At 45.2% G+C, this 16,106-nt stretch overlaps 2 protein-coding genes across 3 annotated transcripts in view; one reads left to right on the top strand and one right to left on the bottom strand.

The window, feature by feature from the left end:
- The first annotated feature begins 1,235 nt into the window (after nt 1-1,235).
- Nucleotides 1,236-5,139, top strand: RPL31 (ribosomal protein L31). Its single transcript, XM_065741143.1, has 4 exons — nt 1,236-1,366; nt 2,543-2,668; nt 4,832-4,944; nt 5,059-5,139. The coding sequence occupies exons 1-4, from the start codon at nt 1,260-1,262 to the stop codon at nt 5,088-5,090; spliced, it is 378 nt and encodes a 125-aa protein (XP_065597215.1). The 5' UTR covers nt 1,236-1,259; the 3' UTR covers nt 5,091-5,139.
- An 804-nt stretch (nt 5,140-5,943) lies between these two features.
- Nucleotides 5,944-16,106, bottom strand: part of TBC1D8 (TBC1 domain family member 8) — a 46,990-nt gene continuing 36,827 nt past the window's right edge. For both annotated transcript variants that reach the window (XM_065741136.1, XM_065741137.1), the window contains exons 12-20: nt 15,003-15,288; nt 14,374-14,503; nt 13,953-14,051; nt 13,314-13,382; nt 11,747-11,987; nt 8,647-8,712; nt 8,009-8,098; nt 7,742-7,842; nt 5,944-6,526 (exon numbers count right to left, since the gene is read on the bottom strand). In XM_065741136.1, the coding sequence (XP_065597208.1) occupies nt 6,068-6,526; nt 7,742-7,842; nt 8,009-8,098; nt 8,647-8,712; nt 11,747-11,987; nt 13,314-13,382; nt 13,953-14,051; nt 14,374-14,503; nt 15,003-15,288 (1,541 nt within the window). In that variant the 3' untranslated portion in view covers nt 5,944-6,067. The remainder of the gene's footprint in view (nt 6,527-7,741; nt 7,843-8,008; nt 8,099-8,646; nt 8,713-11,746; nt 11,988-13,313; nt 13,383-13,952; nt 14,052-14,373; nt 14,504-15,002; nt 15,289-16,106) is intronic.

Below are 16,106 nucleotides of genomic sequence, written 5' to 3'. Positions count from 1 at the left end.
AAACTGGCTTACATTGTTGTTTGGAAGGACACAGGGCATTTGAGAGAGCAGATTTACGTCAGAATCTCATTTTTCACAGTCTGTCTCATTTCTCCTCCCCATACACACACTCCAGCTCTGGATTACCGCCCTTGCTCCCTGCTGCGTGCACACGAATTGCCAATCCTCTTTTACAGAGCGGTTTGTGGTTCCGGTGTGGTATAGCTGGGGTGTGCCTTGTCCCAGTGGAAGCGTCCAGCTCCAGCTATTTCTCTAGGCAGATCAAGAGGGCATCGCGTGCTGCCCTGTGCTGGTTGGTGCACTTTTCTGCCTCAGGGATGAGAGGTGCAGACTGAACGGGACACTGCCTGCCAATGGGGTAATCCTCAAGCCAAGCCCCCGTGCAAGGGGCAATCTACAAGAAAGACCCCTAAAGACAGATAGCATATAAGAAGGCAGCACTCAAAGCACTCAGAGCCCCATGCAGAGAGGCAGGTCAAACAAACAAACAAAAAGGCTAGTGAAAGCATGCCTCGCGTAGCGATGTATCAAAGCAGCCTATCGTTAATCATAACTCATACCCAGTACCTTGAACCACACCCACCTCCTACTAAGGAGCCGCCAGATTTTAACAGCTGGCACCCGCCTGCAGCCAGCGCGCATGCGCGCTGCACCCGCCACCCCACGCTCCACACGCTTCTGTTTGCGCAGGCGCAGTGGGCCGCAACCCGGAAGGGCTCCTTGCTTCCGCGCGCCCTTCCGCCCTCCTTTCCGCCCTGCGCCCGGGTGCGGTGAGTTCTGCTGCGGCTTTTCCGCCTCTAATCCGCCGCCATCCGCCTCACAGGGCCCGCGGCGGGACCGCTCCTCGCCTGGCACGGGGCAGCGGGGCAGTCCTCTCGGCGGCCCTCTGCTCCGTGGGGGTGGCCCCGCGGCCCGGAGCTGGGATGGGCCGCGGGGCGTCTGTGCGCGGCTGCGGGCTCTGCTGGGCCTCGGGGCGGGAGCGGGACGACGTAGGCCCTTCCCGGGCCGCCCTGATGGAGGAGAGAGAGTGGACGTGCAGAAGCAGGGCGGGAGGGGTGGCTTACGGTCAGGTAGGGAAGGCGATTTGGGAAGCGGCCTCGGGGAGCAGTGGTGTGATGTGTTCATCAGAAGCGATGTCCTGAACGTGGGAGTTGCGCGGCCCGTAAGGAGCTGGGGAACGGAGGTTCTGTGAAAGCGACGTGGGAAATCGGAGGGGTGTGCGTTTGACGTGTGCCTGGGTGCTTTACAGTGGTGCTCAGATGGCTCCCGCAAAGAAAGGCAGCGAGAAGAAGAAAGGGCGATCTGCCATCAACGAGGTGGTGACCAGGGAGTACACCATCAACATCCACAAGCGGATCCATGGAGTGTAAGTTTCATGTTGTATTTTTTGTCGGTGAAGTGTTGCATATGCAAGTGGAACTGAGGAGGACGACGACGGTGCTTACTGGCACTTAGTGTGAAGGGTGGTGTTGTAGTCCCTCCTCCTCCAGTTGTAACCTAAAGGGCTAGATCTGTAGCTCTGCAGAGCTGGACTTGGAGATGACTTTCTGTAAAAAGCCTGTTACTTTTTTTTGTGAGCGTTCCTGGATTTAATTTGAAAGAACTATTTACCGCTGTGCCCGAGTCACCATTATTTCCCAGTTTGAATTGTATCTTGCTATAAGTTCTAGAAATAGTACTGTAATCATGTCATTGGATCTGTGCTCTTTGCTGAATCGGCTGAGGTGTAAGTTGGGGTTTGATTTGAGATGAGCAGTGTTTGTTAGGATTTGTGTGTATTTGACAGTGTTTTGAAGCACATACAGCCATGCAGCTGTAAAGTGCTTGAGAAGACTTTTGCCCAGAGAGGTGGTGGAGTCTCCTTCTCCGGAGACGTTCAAGACCCGCCTGGACACCTACCTGTGCAACCTGGGCTAGGGAGCTGCTTTGGCAGGGGGTTGGACTCGATGATCTCTGGAGGTCCCTTCCATCCACTATAGTTCTGCGATTCTGTGACATGCTGTGAAATTCCTTTTGGTTCTCTTCATATGTGTATGGATGTGGTCACTTGGGAACTAAAACTATGAGTCAGTGTAATTGGTGAAATGGTAGAAATTAACTTTGAGAAATGAGACAGCAAACTGACAGTGATACCCTTAAATGGAGTAACATATGAAGATGCTGGTCTTGCAGAACCTGTCAGCGTTGTTCATGAGTGGAACCACACTTGTGATGCAGTTTAGATGAGGTGCTAAGGGATTTGATTTAGTAGTTTAGTGGGTAGGGATGGTGTTAGGAGGATGGTTGGACTAGATGATCTTGTAGGTCCTTTCCAACCTAATGTACCTATGAGCCTAAGTTCTGATGGTGCTTTTGGTGCTCTCCTGATAAGATGAAAGAGTTACCTGCCAGAGTGGAGCTGTAGGCACACTGTGGTGCAGCTAAGGCTGCTGGATGAAGTTGTTTGCATTGCATGTTCATAGGATGATAGTAGATGATTGCTGCAACAAGTGTCCAGTGCTGACAGTTTGCTGGAGTGAAATAATTGTTCTCCTTGTCCTAGTGGCTTCAAGAAGCGGGCACCACGTGCTCTCAAGGAAATCCGTAAATTTGCAATGAAAGAAATGGGTACTCCTGATGTTCGCATCGACACTAGGCTGAACAAAGCAGTCTGGGCTAAAGGAATAAGGTATGTTTCTGCAGCTCTCTGGGTTGGGTGTCATTGTGTCTTGTATGTACAGGACTTCGAAGGCCAGAGGGATCTGAACCCTTGCAGCTTTTTCTTTGGAAATGCTTTTTCTCTGCTTCCTTTCTTCGGACTGGATGATCTTGGAGGTCTTCCCCAACCTTGGTGATTCTGTGATTCTTACAGTGTGCAGGCCAGGCCAGCATTGTGGTCAGCTCCCATGGTGAACTTGTAGCAAAGCTTCAGTGAATTCTGGAATTGAAAGACCTTCATTCTGCCTCTAATAAGAAGAAACCAAAAAAAGAGGCAATTTTTGCAGGAGAGAGGAAAAAAAAAAAAGATGGGGTATTGTTGTACTGCAATACCCCAATCCCTATCATAGCAGGAAGGTTTTAGAAACCCATTGTGTTCTCAGCCAGGTACTTGGGATCTGTAATGTGCCTGAAGAGAATTAGGTTTAAGCATGGTGAACAGACAGAATGCCACACAAGAGGATGATGGTCTGTGTTACAAATAAAGGCTTGTGTTAAACTGCTGCCAGGGAGGCAGTTGGTTCAGCATTTGGCATGTGTAGAGGTGGCCCAAAGGCTATTGCTAACTGTATTATGGTGTAAAAGATCCCTCTCCTTAAAGTTACCTGGCAGGGATTCATATTGCAAGTGATAAGTCTGGCCCGTGCCATATTCACAGCCCTCGTGTGCTTTGGCAGCCCTCCCTTCAAAAGCAGAGCAGGAAGATGGGACTGAGTTACTGGATGGGCTGGGTTTTTTCTGTCCTTAGTATTAAGCTGTTGTGTACGAAGAAGTAGCAGTTGTTCAGTCAGGGGACAGTATAACTTCAGAGCTCAGTCACGAGGCTGCTATGCAGGATTTTGTGTTCATGTGTAAAAGTGCTTTATAATGCATTCAGTGTAAAAGAGCAGGGTGTCATCATGACTGTCTGTCCACTGTGAGCTAGTCCAGGGTTAACATCTTCTGGGAGGATGAGAAGAGACTAAAATCACAGTGTCAGCTAGCGTGACAGTTGGTGAGCCAGGCAAAGTAACAAGAAGTGCTTTCAGCTTAAGAGGTGGGAGAACAGAAGCAAGTCTCTGTGTCTTAATTACAGTTTGCATTGAAGTGCTTAGTGCTGGATCTGATTCTCTATATAGCAAGGAGGAAGTTCCTTCTCCTGGGTGGAGTACTCAGAACAAAACTAGTCAAAAATCCTGGGTTCCTCTGAGTGGGAGATTTCTTGAAAAATAGTCTGAACAAACTATTTTTGCCTGCCCTCAGCATCAGACTTTGTGCAGTATTAAGGGAGGCTAGGCTGTGACTGACTGATTCTGCAGGCTTTGTGAGGAAGAAACGCTGTGTGTCCACAAAGAGGATCTTGGTGTAGCTCTAATGCTTACTAAGGTTGCACTGACTTCTGGCCTATGGATTGAGTGATACTCTGACTCTTTAATAAAGCCCTCAGGCTTTCAAAGTAGTTGTGGGGTTTTTGATCACAAGAACTGATCTCACTTCAGCCCTCTGAGGAGGAGAAGCAGAGAGTGCAGGGCTCTGCTCCTGGGATCCAATGGCAAAAGGGAAATGGGAGAAAGCTGTGCCAGGAGAGGTTCAGACTGGCCATTAGGAACAGTTTACTTATTGTGAGGGAGCTTAGAGATTAGAACAGGCTTCCTAGAGAGGTTGGTGATATCCCTTGTCTGTCTGTGTTTAGGAGGCATTTGGACAATGCCTTTAACTGTTTGTTAGCCCGGAAGTGATTGGGCAGTTGGACTCAATAGTAGATCCTTTCCAACTGAGCTATTACAGTCTATTCAGGTAAGAAATGCTTGTTAGTAGCAGCTGCTTGCTGATGATAATCACCTTGGTTGCCTATTTGCTGGATCAGAAGAAGAGCAGTGGTGCACTTCTGCCTTTATACTGCCACTGGATCAATGCTCAAGGCTCAGCTGACTCTTAATGGTGAGCTTAAACACAAAAGGCAAGCAGCATAAATTCTGAGGAACAGGCTTTCATCTTGTTACGGTGCTGTTACAGAAACAGGGTTGATTCATCACGCCTTTGAACAAATACACAGAGCTTCAGAAATCAGAGAGGTTAGTAACCATGGAACTAGAGTTTTTTTCTTTCCTATTCAGCACGTATTTTATGGACAGTTAATGCTGTCTTGTTTCAGGAACGTTCCGTACCGCATCCGTGTGCGTTTGTCCAGAAAGCGCAACGAGGATGAGGATTCCCCAAACAAGCTGTACACGCTGGTTACCTACGTACCAGTCACAACGTTCAAAGGTGAGGCTGCAGGTGGCTTTCAAACCACACGTGGACTTCTGTTGGGAAGACTTGCACGTACACGAAAGGGGCTCGTAGTAGGAACAGCTGATGATACAACTTCTTGTTTTGCAGGTCTACAGACAGTCAATGTGGATGAAAATTAAAACTGGTTTTAATTACAATAAAATTATGAAAAGAAAGTTTACTCCTAAATCTTTCTTATTGCCTGGTCTCTTCAGGATCTCACCCGTGAAGCACTGAGTTGAAGAGCTGATAGCTTGTTTTCTTGGGGCTTGTGCATAATGGTGGTGGTATTATTGTAAGACAAGCCAGAACAAATATATATATATATATATATATATAGACTTCTGCTACATGTGAATGTAATATGGAAGATGATGTCTGGCTGGCACAGTCCCTTGATTTTGGTCTTGTGGGAATAAAGAGTCATGACACAGGTACTGTAATAGTACTTTGTGTATGTAATCTCTCCAGGATAGAGGCTGTAGCTGTTCTTCCTCTGCTTCTCCCAGACAAGTCTGCGTGCTGTGCTGAAACATGGGGCTGTGACCAGGCCGCTCAGTGGGAACACACTACCTCAGGGAATACAAGGAGTAGAAGACTAATGGTGCTTAGCTCCCATCCATCAAGAAACTGTCACCACAGGTCTGGTACAAAAAGGGTTTATTGCAAAGTGCATACTTTCAGAGCCCAACATCAAAAGCACAGTCCATGTACACGTAACATTTCAGCAAGACATACAAATCGGAATACAGTCCAATATATTAAAATAGTTTCAATTACCAGCATTGAAACAGTTTTCAGTCATTAGTGCAAAAAAGGCAACCTAAACAAACTGCACAGTCACTGAATAGTTTTCCTGCTCTTGAGAACAGGAGCCAGCCTTTCCCACTGTAGAAGAGGACTTCAGCATCTTCACGCTGTAGACAGATGTTTCCTTTTAACATTCAAAAGAAGGACATAACAAATGGATGGCACAGTACAACTTATGCACCCTTCAGCTTTTAAACTGAAAGCCACAGGCTTAACAGTTTATCAGAAGTCCACTGCTGACTGAAAGCCTTGTACAGTATGTGCTTTGGCATAATTTCAGTGCACGTTCTTTTTGACAGGTTTGTTGCTAGTGTGTGTTGGGTTTTGCATGTTCGCTCCTCAACTGGCAGCTCATTCCATTTGTTTTGAGGCTATACTGATTCAGCTTCGCGTTCTCAAGTTTTGGTTTCAGCTCTAGGGGTTTCTCAAAGAAATTAACTAATGACTGCTCCGTCAAGAGGGATGCCAAAATATGTTCGAAAGAGACAGTCCAGTCCCCTTCGCTCACAGGTGAAGACTGAGAGTCTCTGTGAGGGGCCTTCACAGTGTCACTAAAAACAGCATCGTGGTCTGGAGCGGAGGGCTCGGGCTGCGGGTCCTCACTGCATTCATCCGATCCGCTCCCCAGGCTGATGCTCCTTTGTCCTACTTCTCCAATCTGAAGTAACAGCGTGGTCACGGTGGCAATGGCTTGATATAAGTCGTTCTCCTCTGGGTCTTCATGAAACATGCTGTACAAGGTTTTGCAGAACTGAATGAATTCCCTCTGTAAAGGATGAAAAACTAGAAGTGAGGTGCTGAACAGCTACGCTGTGGGTAACTAGGAGTCAGGGGAGGGCAGAGCACTGCAAAAACACAGAATGCTGTCTGCAGATTTGCTCGTTTTTAACTTCTGCTTGCTTTAGAAAAGTGCAAGCAAGGGGATTTCAACCTCCACTGAGGCTAGGAAACACTTGTACTGGAAATCAAAAGGGGAACGGAGCACGGAAGTATTTTGCTTGGAACAGGACCTCACAGATGACCAAAGGGCAAATGGAGATACAGTCTATTACTGGCCAAAAAAAGAAAAATAAATGTTTTTTGGAATGAATCACAACCACAGCAGCCGCCCATCGATCTGCAGATACCTTCCCTTCAGCTGCTTCTCCATTTCTCACCAGAAATGTTTTTTTTTCTAATTAAAAAAGAAAAGCAAAATCCTTCCTTCCTTCCCTCACTCAGACATCACAGATGCTTATCAGGCTCTGAGCTGTGCCATTGGTGAGACCTGAAGTTTCACACAGGTTAGTTCAAGTTGAAAGGCACCTCAGGAAGTTCCATCAAACACTGCCATCGCAGAGATGATGCAGTCCAGCTGAGTCTGAGCTTTTGAAAGGCTGGGGAGAGGCCACCCCTTTAAAAACTTGATTTAGCTATACCATCACAGAAAGGATTCTAAGTTGATTCTCATTTCTCTTTGCATGTCCATAACAAGTTATAATACAGGGTGCCCTTTCCCCAGCAGATTTCCTTGTACCAAAAGCGCACACAATATGGCATTAGGGAAGAGATGACAAGGTGACTAGAGCCTCTGGCTGTTTCCTGCTGTTCAAGTCAGTGTTAGGCTAAGACAGGGCAAGCCTCAGCTGGTGATGGACCAACGAGGTTACCCATGTGGTGGGAGGAGGTCAGAAATCACAGAACAGCAATATGCATCCTCAGGAATTCTTTGGGTTCACAGTGAGCACTTTTTTCCATCCTGTTAACACCGTATATGTATTTACCAGGCAGCCCATGGAGAGCAAGCTGCTTAGAAAGGTGGCTGAGAGTTTTGTTAACACGATGCCTTTTCCCTTCATCAGAATAACCCAGTCCTACATACCTGAAGACTCAGTCTGATCTTGGGCTTAAGCTGCACTAAGAGCTAAGCCGCTGCACTTAGAAAGTTCATTTGTGAATGCTCTCCACTTGAAAAACAGCCCACAGCCCCTAACATACATACCTGGCTCATTTTTGGCAATTCTTTTTCCATTTTAGTATCCTTTTCTTTGGCTAGGTCCTTCAACATTTGTTTCAACTGCTTTTGGTAATCTACTGCATCACCTTTTACGGAACGGACACAGAAAGGAGAATTAGTTTTCAAGTCATTGCAGTAAATCAGCATTTCAGAGTAAAACCCAGACAGTGAAGATAATGGAGCAGGGGTAACAAGTGGAAAGTCATTATGGTGTGCATGTGTGTATGAGATAGAGAACCACTTCTGCCATACCATTTGATTTCCCAATGACTAATGGTCTTGAAGTTGACAGCAAGGGATTCTTCAGCGGTGACTGGCTGTCTCTTTCATCTTCAGTGAGAGCTGCCCAGAAAAGGTATCATTAATCCTAATGCTGCACAGTGGTTATTTATGTTTGTAAAATTTACGTATGTGAAGAAAATAATAGGGTAAATATGTTCTTAAGCAGTTACTTCAATACATCATAACAGAAAATTATGTTAATATAAGGCTGGAGCTGCAGTAAGAGAAGGAAGTCTGCTGGGAACTTCCAACAGAGAAACTGCTGCAAAATTTTGTCACCTCATCAAAACTGGATCAAGATGTGAGAAGGACATTCCTACTGCAGAGTTCAGCCATCCTGTAATGTAATCCCAGTTTGGTTACTTTGAGACTGAATACACAGAACCGGCAGCAAAACGTGTCCGGATGCAGCAGATGTGAGCCTTAATGCTGTGCATCCATAAATTCCACCCAGCAAGCTTTTACCTGAAGCCACCATCATTACAAACACAAATCCCAGCTGAAGGAAGCAAGACAGTTCATTGGGCAGCCTCTTCCCAACCGCTTTCATCAGGTGGTTGGTGTTGTTTTTTAAGGGAAACTGAGGTATTCCCTTTCAAATTTCTTACCTGGTGGGATGTGCAGCTTATACAGGAACTTTATCTTTTCATTCATTTCTCCATTATACATGACATCTGTGAGAAGAAGGGGTGGGGGAGGGGGAAGAAGAATAAGGAAGTGGACTAGAGCATTTACCTTCACAGCTTTAAATAAACCAACCATCTCGGTGCACAAAAGATAATTGTTTGCAAGAACAATATATGAAAACAAGCATATTACTGTGAAATATTTTTAAGCTGCGCCTGCTAATGCGGAACAGCAGGTGACAGGCATCTGTTGTGTTCGTTGTTGCTGTCAAATAGACTGGGAGTACCTAACCCTATGGAACTTCGTCGTCATTTAAAAATATCAAGGAGAACGGTAGAGAATCTAGCACAGGCTGTCTGTTGCTGCAAGATAAGCAGAAACAAGAAAGGGGAGAGCTCTTTAGCCCTTACACTCTTCTATAAAATAAGCCCCAACAAGATATCTGCTGTCTTATAATACAGCTAATATTTTCAGTGATCAGGAGAAATGAGATTCATAGAATCACAGAATGGTTTGGGTTTGAAGGGACCTTTAAGATCATCTAGTTCTTCCCCCTGCTACAGGCAGGAACACCTCTCTCTAGACCAGGTTGCTCAGAGCTCCGTCCAGCCTGGCCTTCAATGCTTCCAGGGAGGGGACATTCACAATCTCACTGTGCAACCTCTTCCAGTCTCACCACTTTTACTGTAAATAATTTCCTCCTAATATCTAGTCTAAATCTACCCTCTTAGAGCGTAAAGCCATTTCCCCTTATCCTGTCACTACATGCCCTTATAAAATGTTCCTCCCCAGCCTTCCTGTAGGCCCCCTTCAGGTACTGGAAAGCCTCTATAACATTCTTCCAAGGCCTTCTCCAGGATGAAGAGCCCCCACTCTCCCAGCCTGTCCCCATAGGGGAGGTGCTCCAGCCCTCTGATCATCTTTGTGGTCCTCCTCTGGACCCGCTCCAACAGTTCAGTGTACTTCTTGTGTTGGGGGCTCCAAAACTGGACCCAATACTCCAGGTGGGATCTCAAGAGAACAGAGTAGAGGGGCAGAATCACCTCCCTCGACCTGGTGATCACATTTCACTTAACGCAACCCTGGAAATGGTTGGCCTTCTGGGCTGCAAATTCACACTAGAGGCTCATGTTGAGCTCTTTCACCAACCGACACCCCCAAATCCTTCTCAGAGCTTCTCTCAAGCCATTTTCTGTCCAACCTGTATTTGTGTTTGAGATTGCCCCAGCACAGATGCAGGACCTTGCACTTGGCCTTGCTGAACTTGATGAGGTTGGCATGGGCTCATGTCTCAAACCTGTCCAGGTCCCTCTGAATAGCATCCCTTCCCTCTGGCACGTCAGCAGCACTACTCAGTTTGGTATCATCTGCAAACATGCTGAGGATGCACTCAATCCCACTGTTGATGTTGCCCACAAAAATGTCCCAGCACCAGTTCTTGAGGAACACCACTCATCACCAATCTCCAGTTGGACGTTAAGCCGTTGACTACAATCCTGTGAGGGTGACCATCCTGCCAAATCCTTATCCAGCAAGCACTCCAACAATAAACCCATTTTTCTCCAATGTGGCAGCCAGGACATTGTGCAGGACAGTGTCAAATGCTTTGCACAAGTCCAGGTAGATGATATCAGTTGCTCTTCCTTTATCCTCTGGCTCTGTAACTCCATCATAAAAGCTAGCTAGTTCATCAGGCATGACTTGCCCTTGGTGAAGCCATGTTGGTTACCACCAATCATCTCATCTTTATTTTCCATGTGCCTTAGTGAGGCCTTCATGAGGCCTTCTGTGCCATGATCTTGCCAAGCACAAAGGTGAGACTGACTGGCCTGTGGTTCCCTGGATCTTCTTCTTTTCCCTTCTTGAAAATGGGAGTTATATTTCCATTTTCCAATCAGAGGGAACTTTATCAGACTCGAGCTTTCAAATATGATGGATAGCAGCTTGGCAACTTCCTCTGCCAGCTCCCTCAGAATCCATGGATGGATCTTGTTGGATCCCATGGACTTGTGCACCTTCATGTTCTTTCAGTGGTCTTGAACCTGATCACCTACAGTAGGCAGACCTTCCTTCTCCCAGTTGTTACCCTTGTTTTCTGCAGCTTGGGTGGTACAGCTAGAGCCCTTGCCAGTGAAGACCAACTACTTTTAAATGCACTTAAATACTTCTTTCAGTTTAAGGAATGTAAGAATTGAAATAACGTAATAGTACAGTGCTGGTTGATTTGGTTCACATAAAAAAATTCTAGCAAGCTTAAGTGGAAAAAACATGGACTTAATTTCTTGAAGCTTTGATTACTGAAGCCTTTTTGTCATTTGGCTGTTCTTCAGCCACATTTTGGGATGGACAGCCTCACCTCAATAGCACAGCTGTGGCCTCAAGCTCTGCTCTCAGTCCCTGATAGTCAAATTTTTTTGTTCTGCTTATTGTCAGCAACAGCAAGCTCATAAGGTAATTCTTGAAGAAGCAATTACAGATAATACACTGCAATTTAAAAAGTATACTGAGTACAGCTATCTGGCAGAGACTTCCTAGCCTTCCACACAAATCTAAGTATGATTTTAATTCGTTAAATAATTTCAACAACATTACTAGTACATATTTTAATACAATACTGAATGATGACCTCAGGCATCTTTTAATGATATAACACACCTGCCGTGAACAGAACAATGGATATTAGTGAAGGCCACTGGTTAGGTGCATTACACATATAAGAAAGATACCTGCTCACTTCTTTATAGGATGGTTTGGCTTGGAAGGGACATCAAATCTCACCCAGTCCCAACCCCTGGAGTGGGCAGGGCTGCCCAGGGCCCCATCCAATCTGGCCTGGAGCACATCCAGGGATGGGGCACCACAGCTTCTCTAGGCAGCTGTGCCAGCACCTCACCACCCTCTGAGGAAAATATTTTCTCCTAACAGTTAACCTAGATGTCCCTTCTCTTTGTTTAAAACCATTCCTCCTCATCCTATCACTATCTGCCTGTGTGCATGGTCACAAATTAATTATGTGACATCCATCTCACCCCATAACACCCCACCTCTGCCCACCTTCTACCCCATGCAAGAAGCCAATACCTAGGCAGCTGGCAAGCCCCTTGAACTCAATGAGATGGTCCATATTCTCATCTAGGAGCCGGAATGTCCTCTCAGCAAGGATGTCAGTGTGCTCCCCACACGTCCAGGGTGAAACAAGCTTGTAGAGGTTAGTGAACTGCTGGGCGTCAATCCGGTACTGCTCAGCATACGGCCTGCTGGGGTCATGTCGCTCAGTGGCAGGACCCGCTGCGTCCCAGTAGCACCTTATCAGATGTTCCCTCTAGGGAGAAATCAAATGCAGGAGAGGGGAATTGCGATATCAAAGAGAGAACACAACTGGCAGAAAAAGGCATTCACATCAAAGTGTGCTGGAAACGCTCAAAATTCTCTTTGTGTGTAGTAATATAATGACACCAAGACTATTCATGTGAGAAAAAGCTAAATTAATCTTTAATTAGAGCATCCAAGTGCTCTTATTATCACCAATGGATAATTAATAAATTTGAAAACAAACTGGACAGAGTCTTGGAAGAAATTCACTGCAGACTACTGACACTCTGTTGGCCACATCAGCTCAAGACATCTATCCAAAGGTACAGGGCAGTGGAGAAAATTCAAGGTGTCAAACATGCTTGACCCATTCATTAATTCTCTCCCAGACTTCTCAGTTTGGATGCTGTTCCCATTATTCTTCCCTTAGGGACAGAGCAATGCACAACAAAGAGTCTCAAAGAAACAAGCTGTCCTGGGGAGCAAAGGAGGTAATGAAAAAAGGAATCAAAAGGAAATCAAGTCAGAAGAGGGAAGGAGTGCAAGTAAAAGTCAAGGATCAAAAACAACAGCAAGGAGAAGGGAAGCACTACAGAGTGAGCCCCTGCAGCATCGTCTTACCACAGCTAATGGAACAAGAATACAGCTGCTCTTAGCCACAAAGATACTTAACACTGAGCACATGCCACAGGAATATTCTCACTGCCTAATATTTATGGATGAACAATAGACTAAAAGAAATCTACATTAAATATCCATTACATGCATGGAGCTCTAAATCATGGATATTTGTGTAATCGTAGATGTTTCCATCTCCAAATATCTTTTATAACAGCTCTTTCAAATATCATCCTGACATAAAGGAACTGACATAGAAACTGCTTTTATTTGTTTAAAAACAAAGTAATAATTAAGAACTAACAGATTTAAGATTCTGGGTTTCCTCCCCACAATTGAGAAGTCTGCCTTTAAAAAGCATCAAGGGAGTGGGACTTAAAAGTATTACATATCTCCAGTGAGCAGAACTACATACCGAGACTAGTCTGCATGTGAAAATTACCAGGACCTAATTTCTCATGGACCATTACCAAGCAGCAAGTTAGAAAAAATATTCTCAATAATTCTCCACTAAATTATCAGTACATTCATTAGTAACTGGACAACCATGGAAAGGACAGTATGACAAGCTGCAGCCTAAGGTCTCGCCCAGGTAACAGAGAACACCTCTCCAAGACGTCCCAGATGAAAAGCCTGAGATGGCTGTGCTAAGCGATGGCTGGAGGTTACAGCCAGAAGCCTCAAATAGCTTAATCCCCTGCTTTTTAAGTACACCAACCTTGAACAGGTCGTACAACTCCTCTAAATCTTCAGGAAGAATCGAAACATCTGGGATGACAACTCGAAGCTTAAAAAGAAAGAGAATACATGTCAGAATGCTTGCTACTGTCATCACTGACAGAAACAAGAGAGCACATGAACCCTCCCCATGACTGTTCTCATGTGATACAGGTGAAAACTGAAGCACTGAAACATCTTTGCAATTTCCACCCCCCTTCTCTAGGTTCAATGGTTGGACAAATCTGTGAAAAGAGAAATTTCCCAAGGGCCATTAGAAACAAAGACAGGAAGTCCCCAAGCTGCAGGTCACAGGAGGCCAGGGAAGCATCGTATCACGCATCATGCTCTCTCTGTTCTTGCTCTTCCCCGAGCATCTGCCCAGGGCCACTGCCACACACACAGCATTGGGCTGGACTGTCCTGCAGTTGCTCTTTATGTTATAGCCACCCTAGAAAATAATGCACGTGGCTGCAAAACAAAAACATCATGCATCCCAGAAAAGAGTTTTTTCCAGAGTCAGTAATGATTCTCCCTTTTTTCATCATCGTGTGCCTTAGAAAGACTGAAAGCTGGCTGCCACAGAACGGTGGGGCTGAGGGGAGGTGTTAAATCTCAGCCTAAGCAATATTCTACTCACCACGTTTTGCTTGGTTGTGTCTTCGTGGCTTTGCAGAACACGGATTCTGTGTTTGTAGCGCATGTGCTCTATCTGTTCCACAGAGTGGTCACCAAATTTCTAGAAAGGAGGAACACAAGCTTATTGTTCTATAGTATTTTACTATATTGAGAACCAGGAAACTGTTTTTTCCAATCGATGGGAAATACAACTTCTGAAGTATCGTGACTCCCTCAAGAGCTCACAGCTTAAAGCATGTTCAGTTTCTGACTGGCCTCTCAGTTCACATATTTATTCTACACCTAGCACTTTGCGTTTGAGCACTTCTTCAAGCATCCTTAAAAATGTGTATTAACTGTTGAAACATCCATGCTGAATTTAAACCTTGTTCCTTTACAAATGTATAATTTATCTGACCAGTAGACACCAAGCTGGATTTTACCTCATAAGAATCATGAATGAGATCTGCTATTTCAGTCACTGGAGTGGCTTCCTGATCGTCGCTGAAAAATGCATGGTGATTACCAATAGGTGGCAGAGGGCTCTCCTCGTTTTTAACGTGCTCTAAAAACCTAGAGGGAGCAAGTACAAGCAACACAGTTTACTCTGTAGTATGCTTTTTTTCAACATAAATAACAAGTCTCATGGCTCAGATTTAAAACAAGCATTTTTGTAGGCTGCTATGTTTTTCAGAAATGCCTTCAGTATTACTCATCCTAGGAACAAGTCGCCTAACGACAGAACTGCCCAAGGAAGAAAACTTCTGTCTCCTTGAAGTCGGGAGCAGGAAGCTCGTGACTCCAGGGAAGAGATGAAGAGCAGCAGTATATACTGCACACTGACGCAGTCCGTGCATGTCTCGGCACCGCCAGGAAATGTCACAGGACATATATTTGTCAAATTCACAAAGCCCATTGTTTAAGACAGACACCGTGAAAGCAGCAGCAGCACGTTAACGCAGAGGGTGCTGCTTGTGCCTGCAGTTGTCATGACAACGGCAACCGAATTCCTTTGACTGCAGGAAGATTTGTGAGGGGAGCAACACTCCTGCAACCAGATGCGTGACTGTACCTGCTCAGAATCATCAGGGCCTGCCCGTCATCCTTGCTATTACACAAGTCCACCGCGTTGGCTTCCAGTATGGCCAAGCCTAGCTGGAAGATGGCTTTGATCCCATCGTAGAAAAAGCAGTCTACGACATTCACAGCACTTTCTAGAGGCATAATGCTAAGAAAAAGGGTGAGGAACCATGAAAGAGAAATGGAAGCTAAGGTAGTCAGATCCTTCATATGTTCAGCCAGTTCTGGAAGCTGCTCTTTTATGAGCTCTTCGAACACCGACTGGTCTACCTGAGCACCTGCAAGTGCAACGAAGCAGTATTAGCCAGGATTGACACAGGAAAAATACTCTTTAAAACTAATGGTTGCTGTCAACTATCAACTGCAAGACACTTCTCAAAATTACGCTGACAAGATATGCATTCTGTTACAATGAAATTCCCATTATCTTCCTGCTGTGATCTCAGCCCCAATCCTGATGTCTGTAATCCTCACTGTGCAACTTTCTGCAAGAAGACCACGTTGGTTCTGCTAAGTGCCTCTAGGGTGCAGTAAAATAGTAATAGCAGCAGCTGTTGTTTTTGGCTAAAACAGCACATAATAATTAAGTGATAGGAAAAGCAACCTTAAAGCATTTTACTGTTCAACTCGGGGTCTGTGTAATGAAAATGAAACAGTACAGATTCCTCTACAGCCTATGTACACCAGCAAGCTGGCAGCACAGCTTTCGCTCCAGGTAGCAAAATACAGGAGAGGACTACATACATTACACAGGAAGGAAAATATTTATACATATACATACGTATACGTATACATATGTACACAAATATTTATGGGTACTCAGGTAAATACACATTCTTTTTTTTTTTTTTAGAAGAGATTTCTGCAGTGCCCATATATAATCTTTCCTGACCATCCAAACCAACCCTTCCAGAAGGAGCACATTTAGGCCCTATTCCTTTTGCTTGAGCTACTACATCAATCTCGCTTTGTTGGTACATATCACAGTCTCAATACAGAATCACAGAATCATTTAGGTTGGAAAAGACTTTAAAGATCATCACAAATCCAACTGTCAACTTGACCTACCAAGTCCACTATTAGCCCCTTAGTCCCT

The sequence above is a fragment of the Cyrtonyx montezumae genome, unplaced genomic scaffold (assembly GCF_038088225.1).
Source record: "Cyrtonyx montezumae isolate F1298 unplaced genomic scaffold, pur_monq_1.0 scaffold_3, whole genome shotgun sequence".
In the NCBI taxonomy this organism is placed as follows: Eukaryota; Metazoa; Chordata; class Aves; order Galliformes; family Odontophoridae; genus Cyrtonyx; species Cyrtonyx montezumae.
Note: the sequence above shows the minus strand (reverse complement) of the source record. Positions and strands in the feature narration are given on the sequence as shown.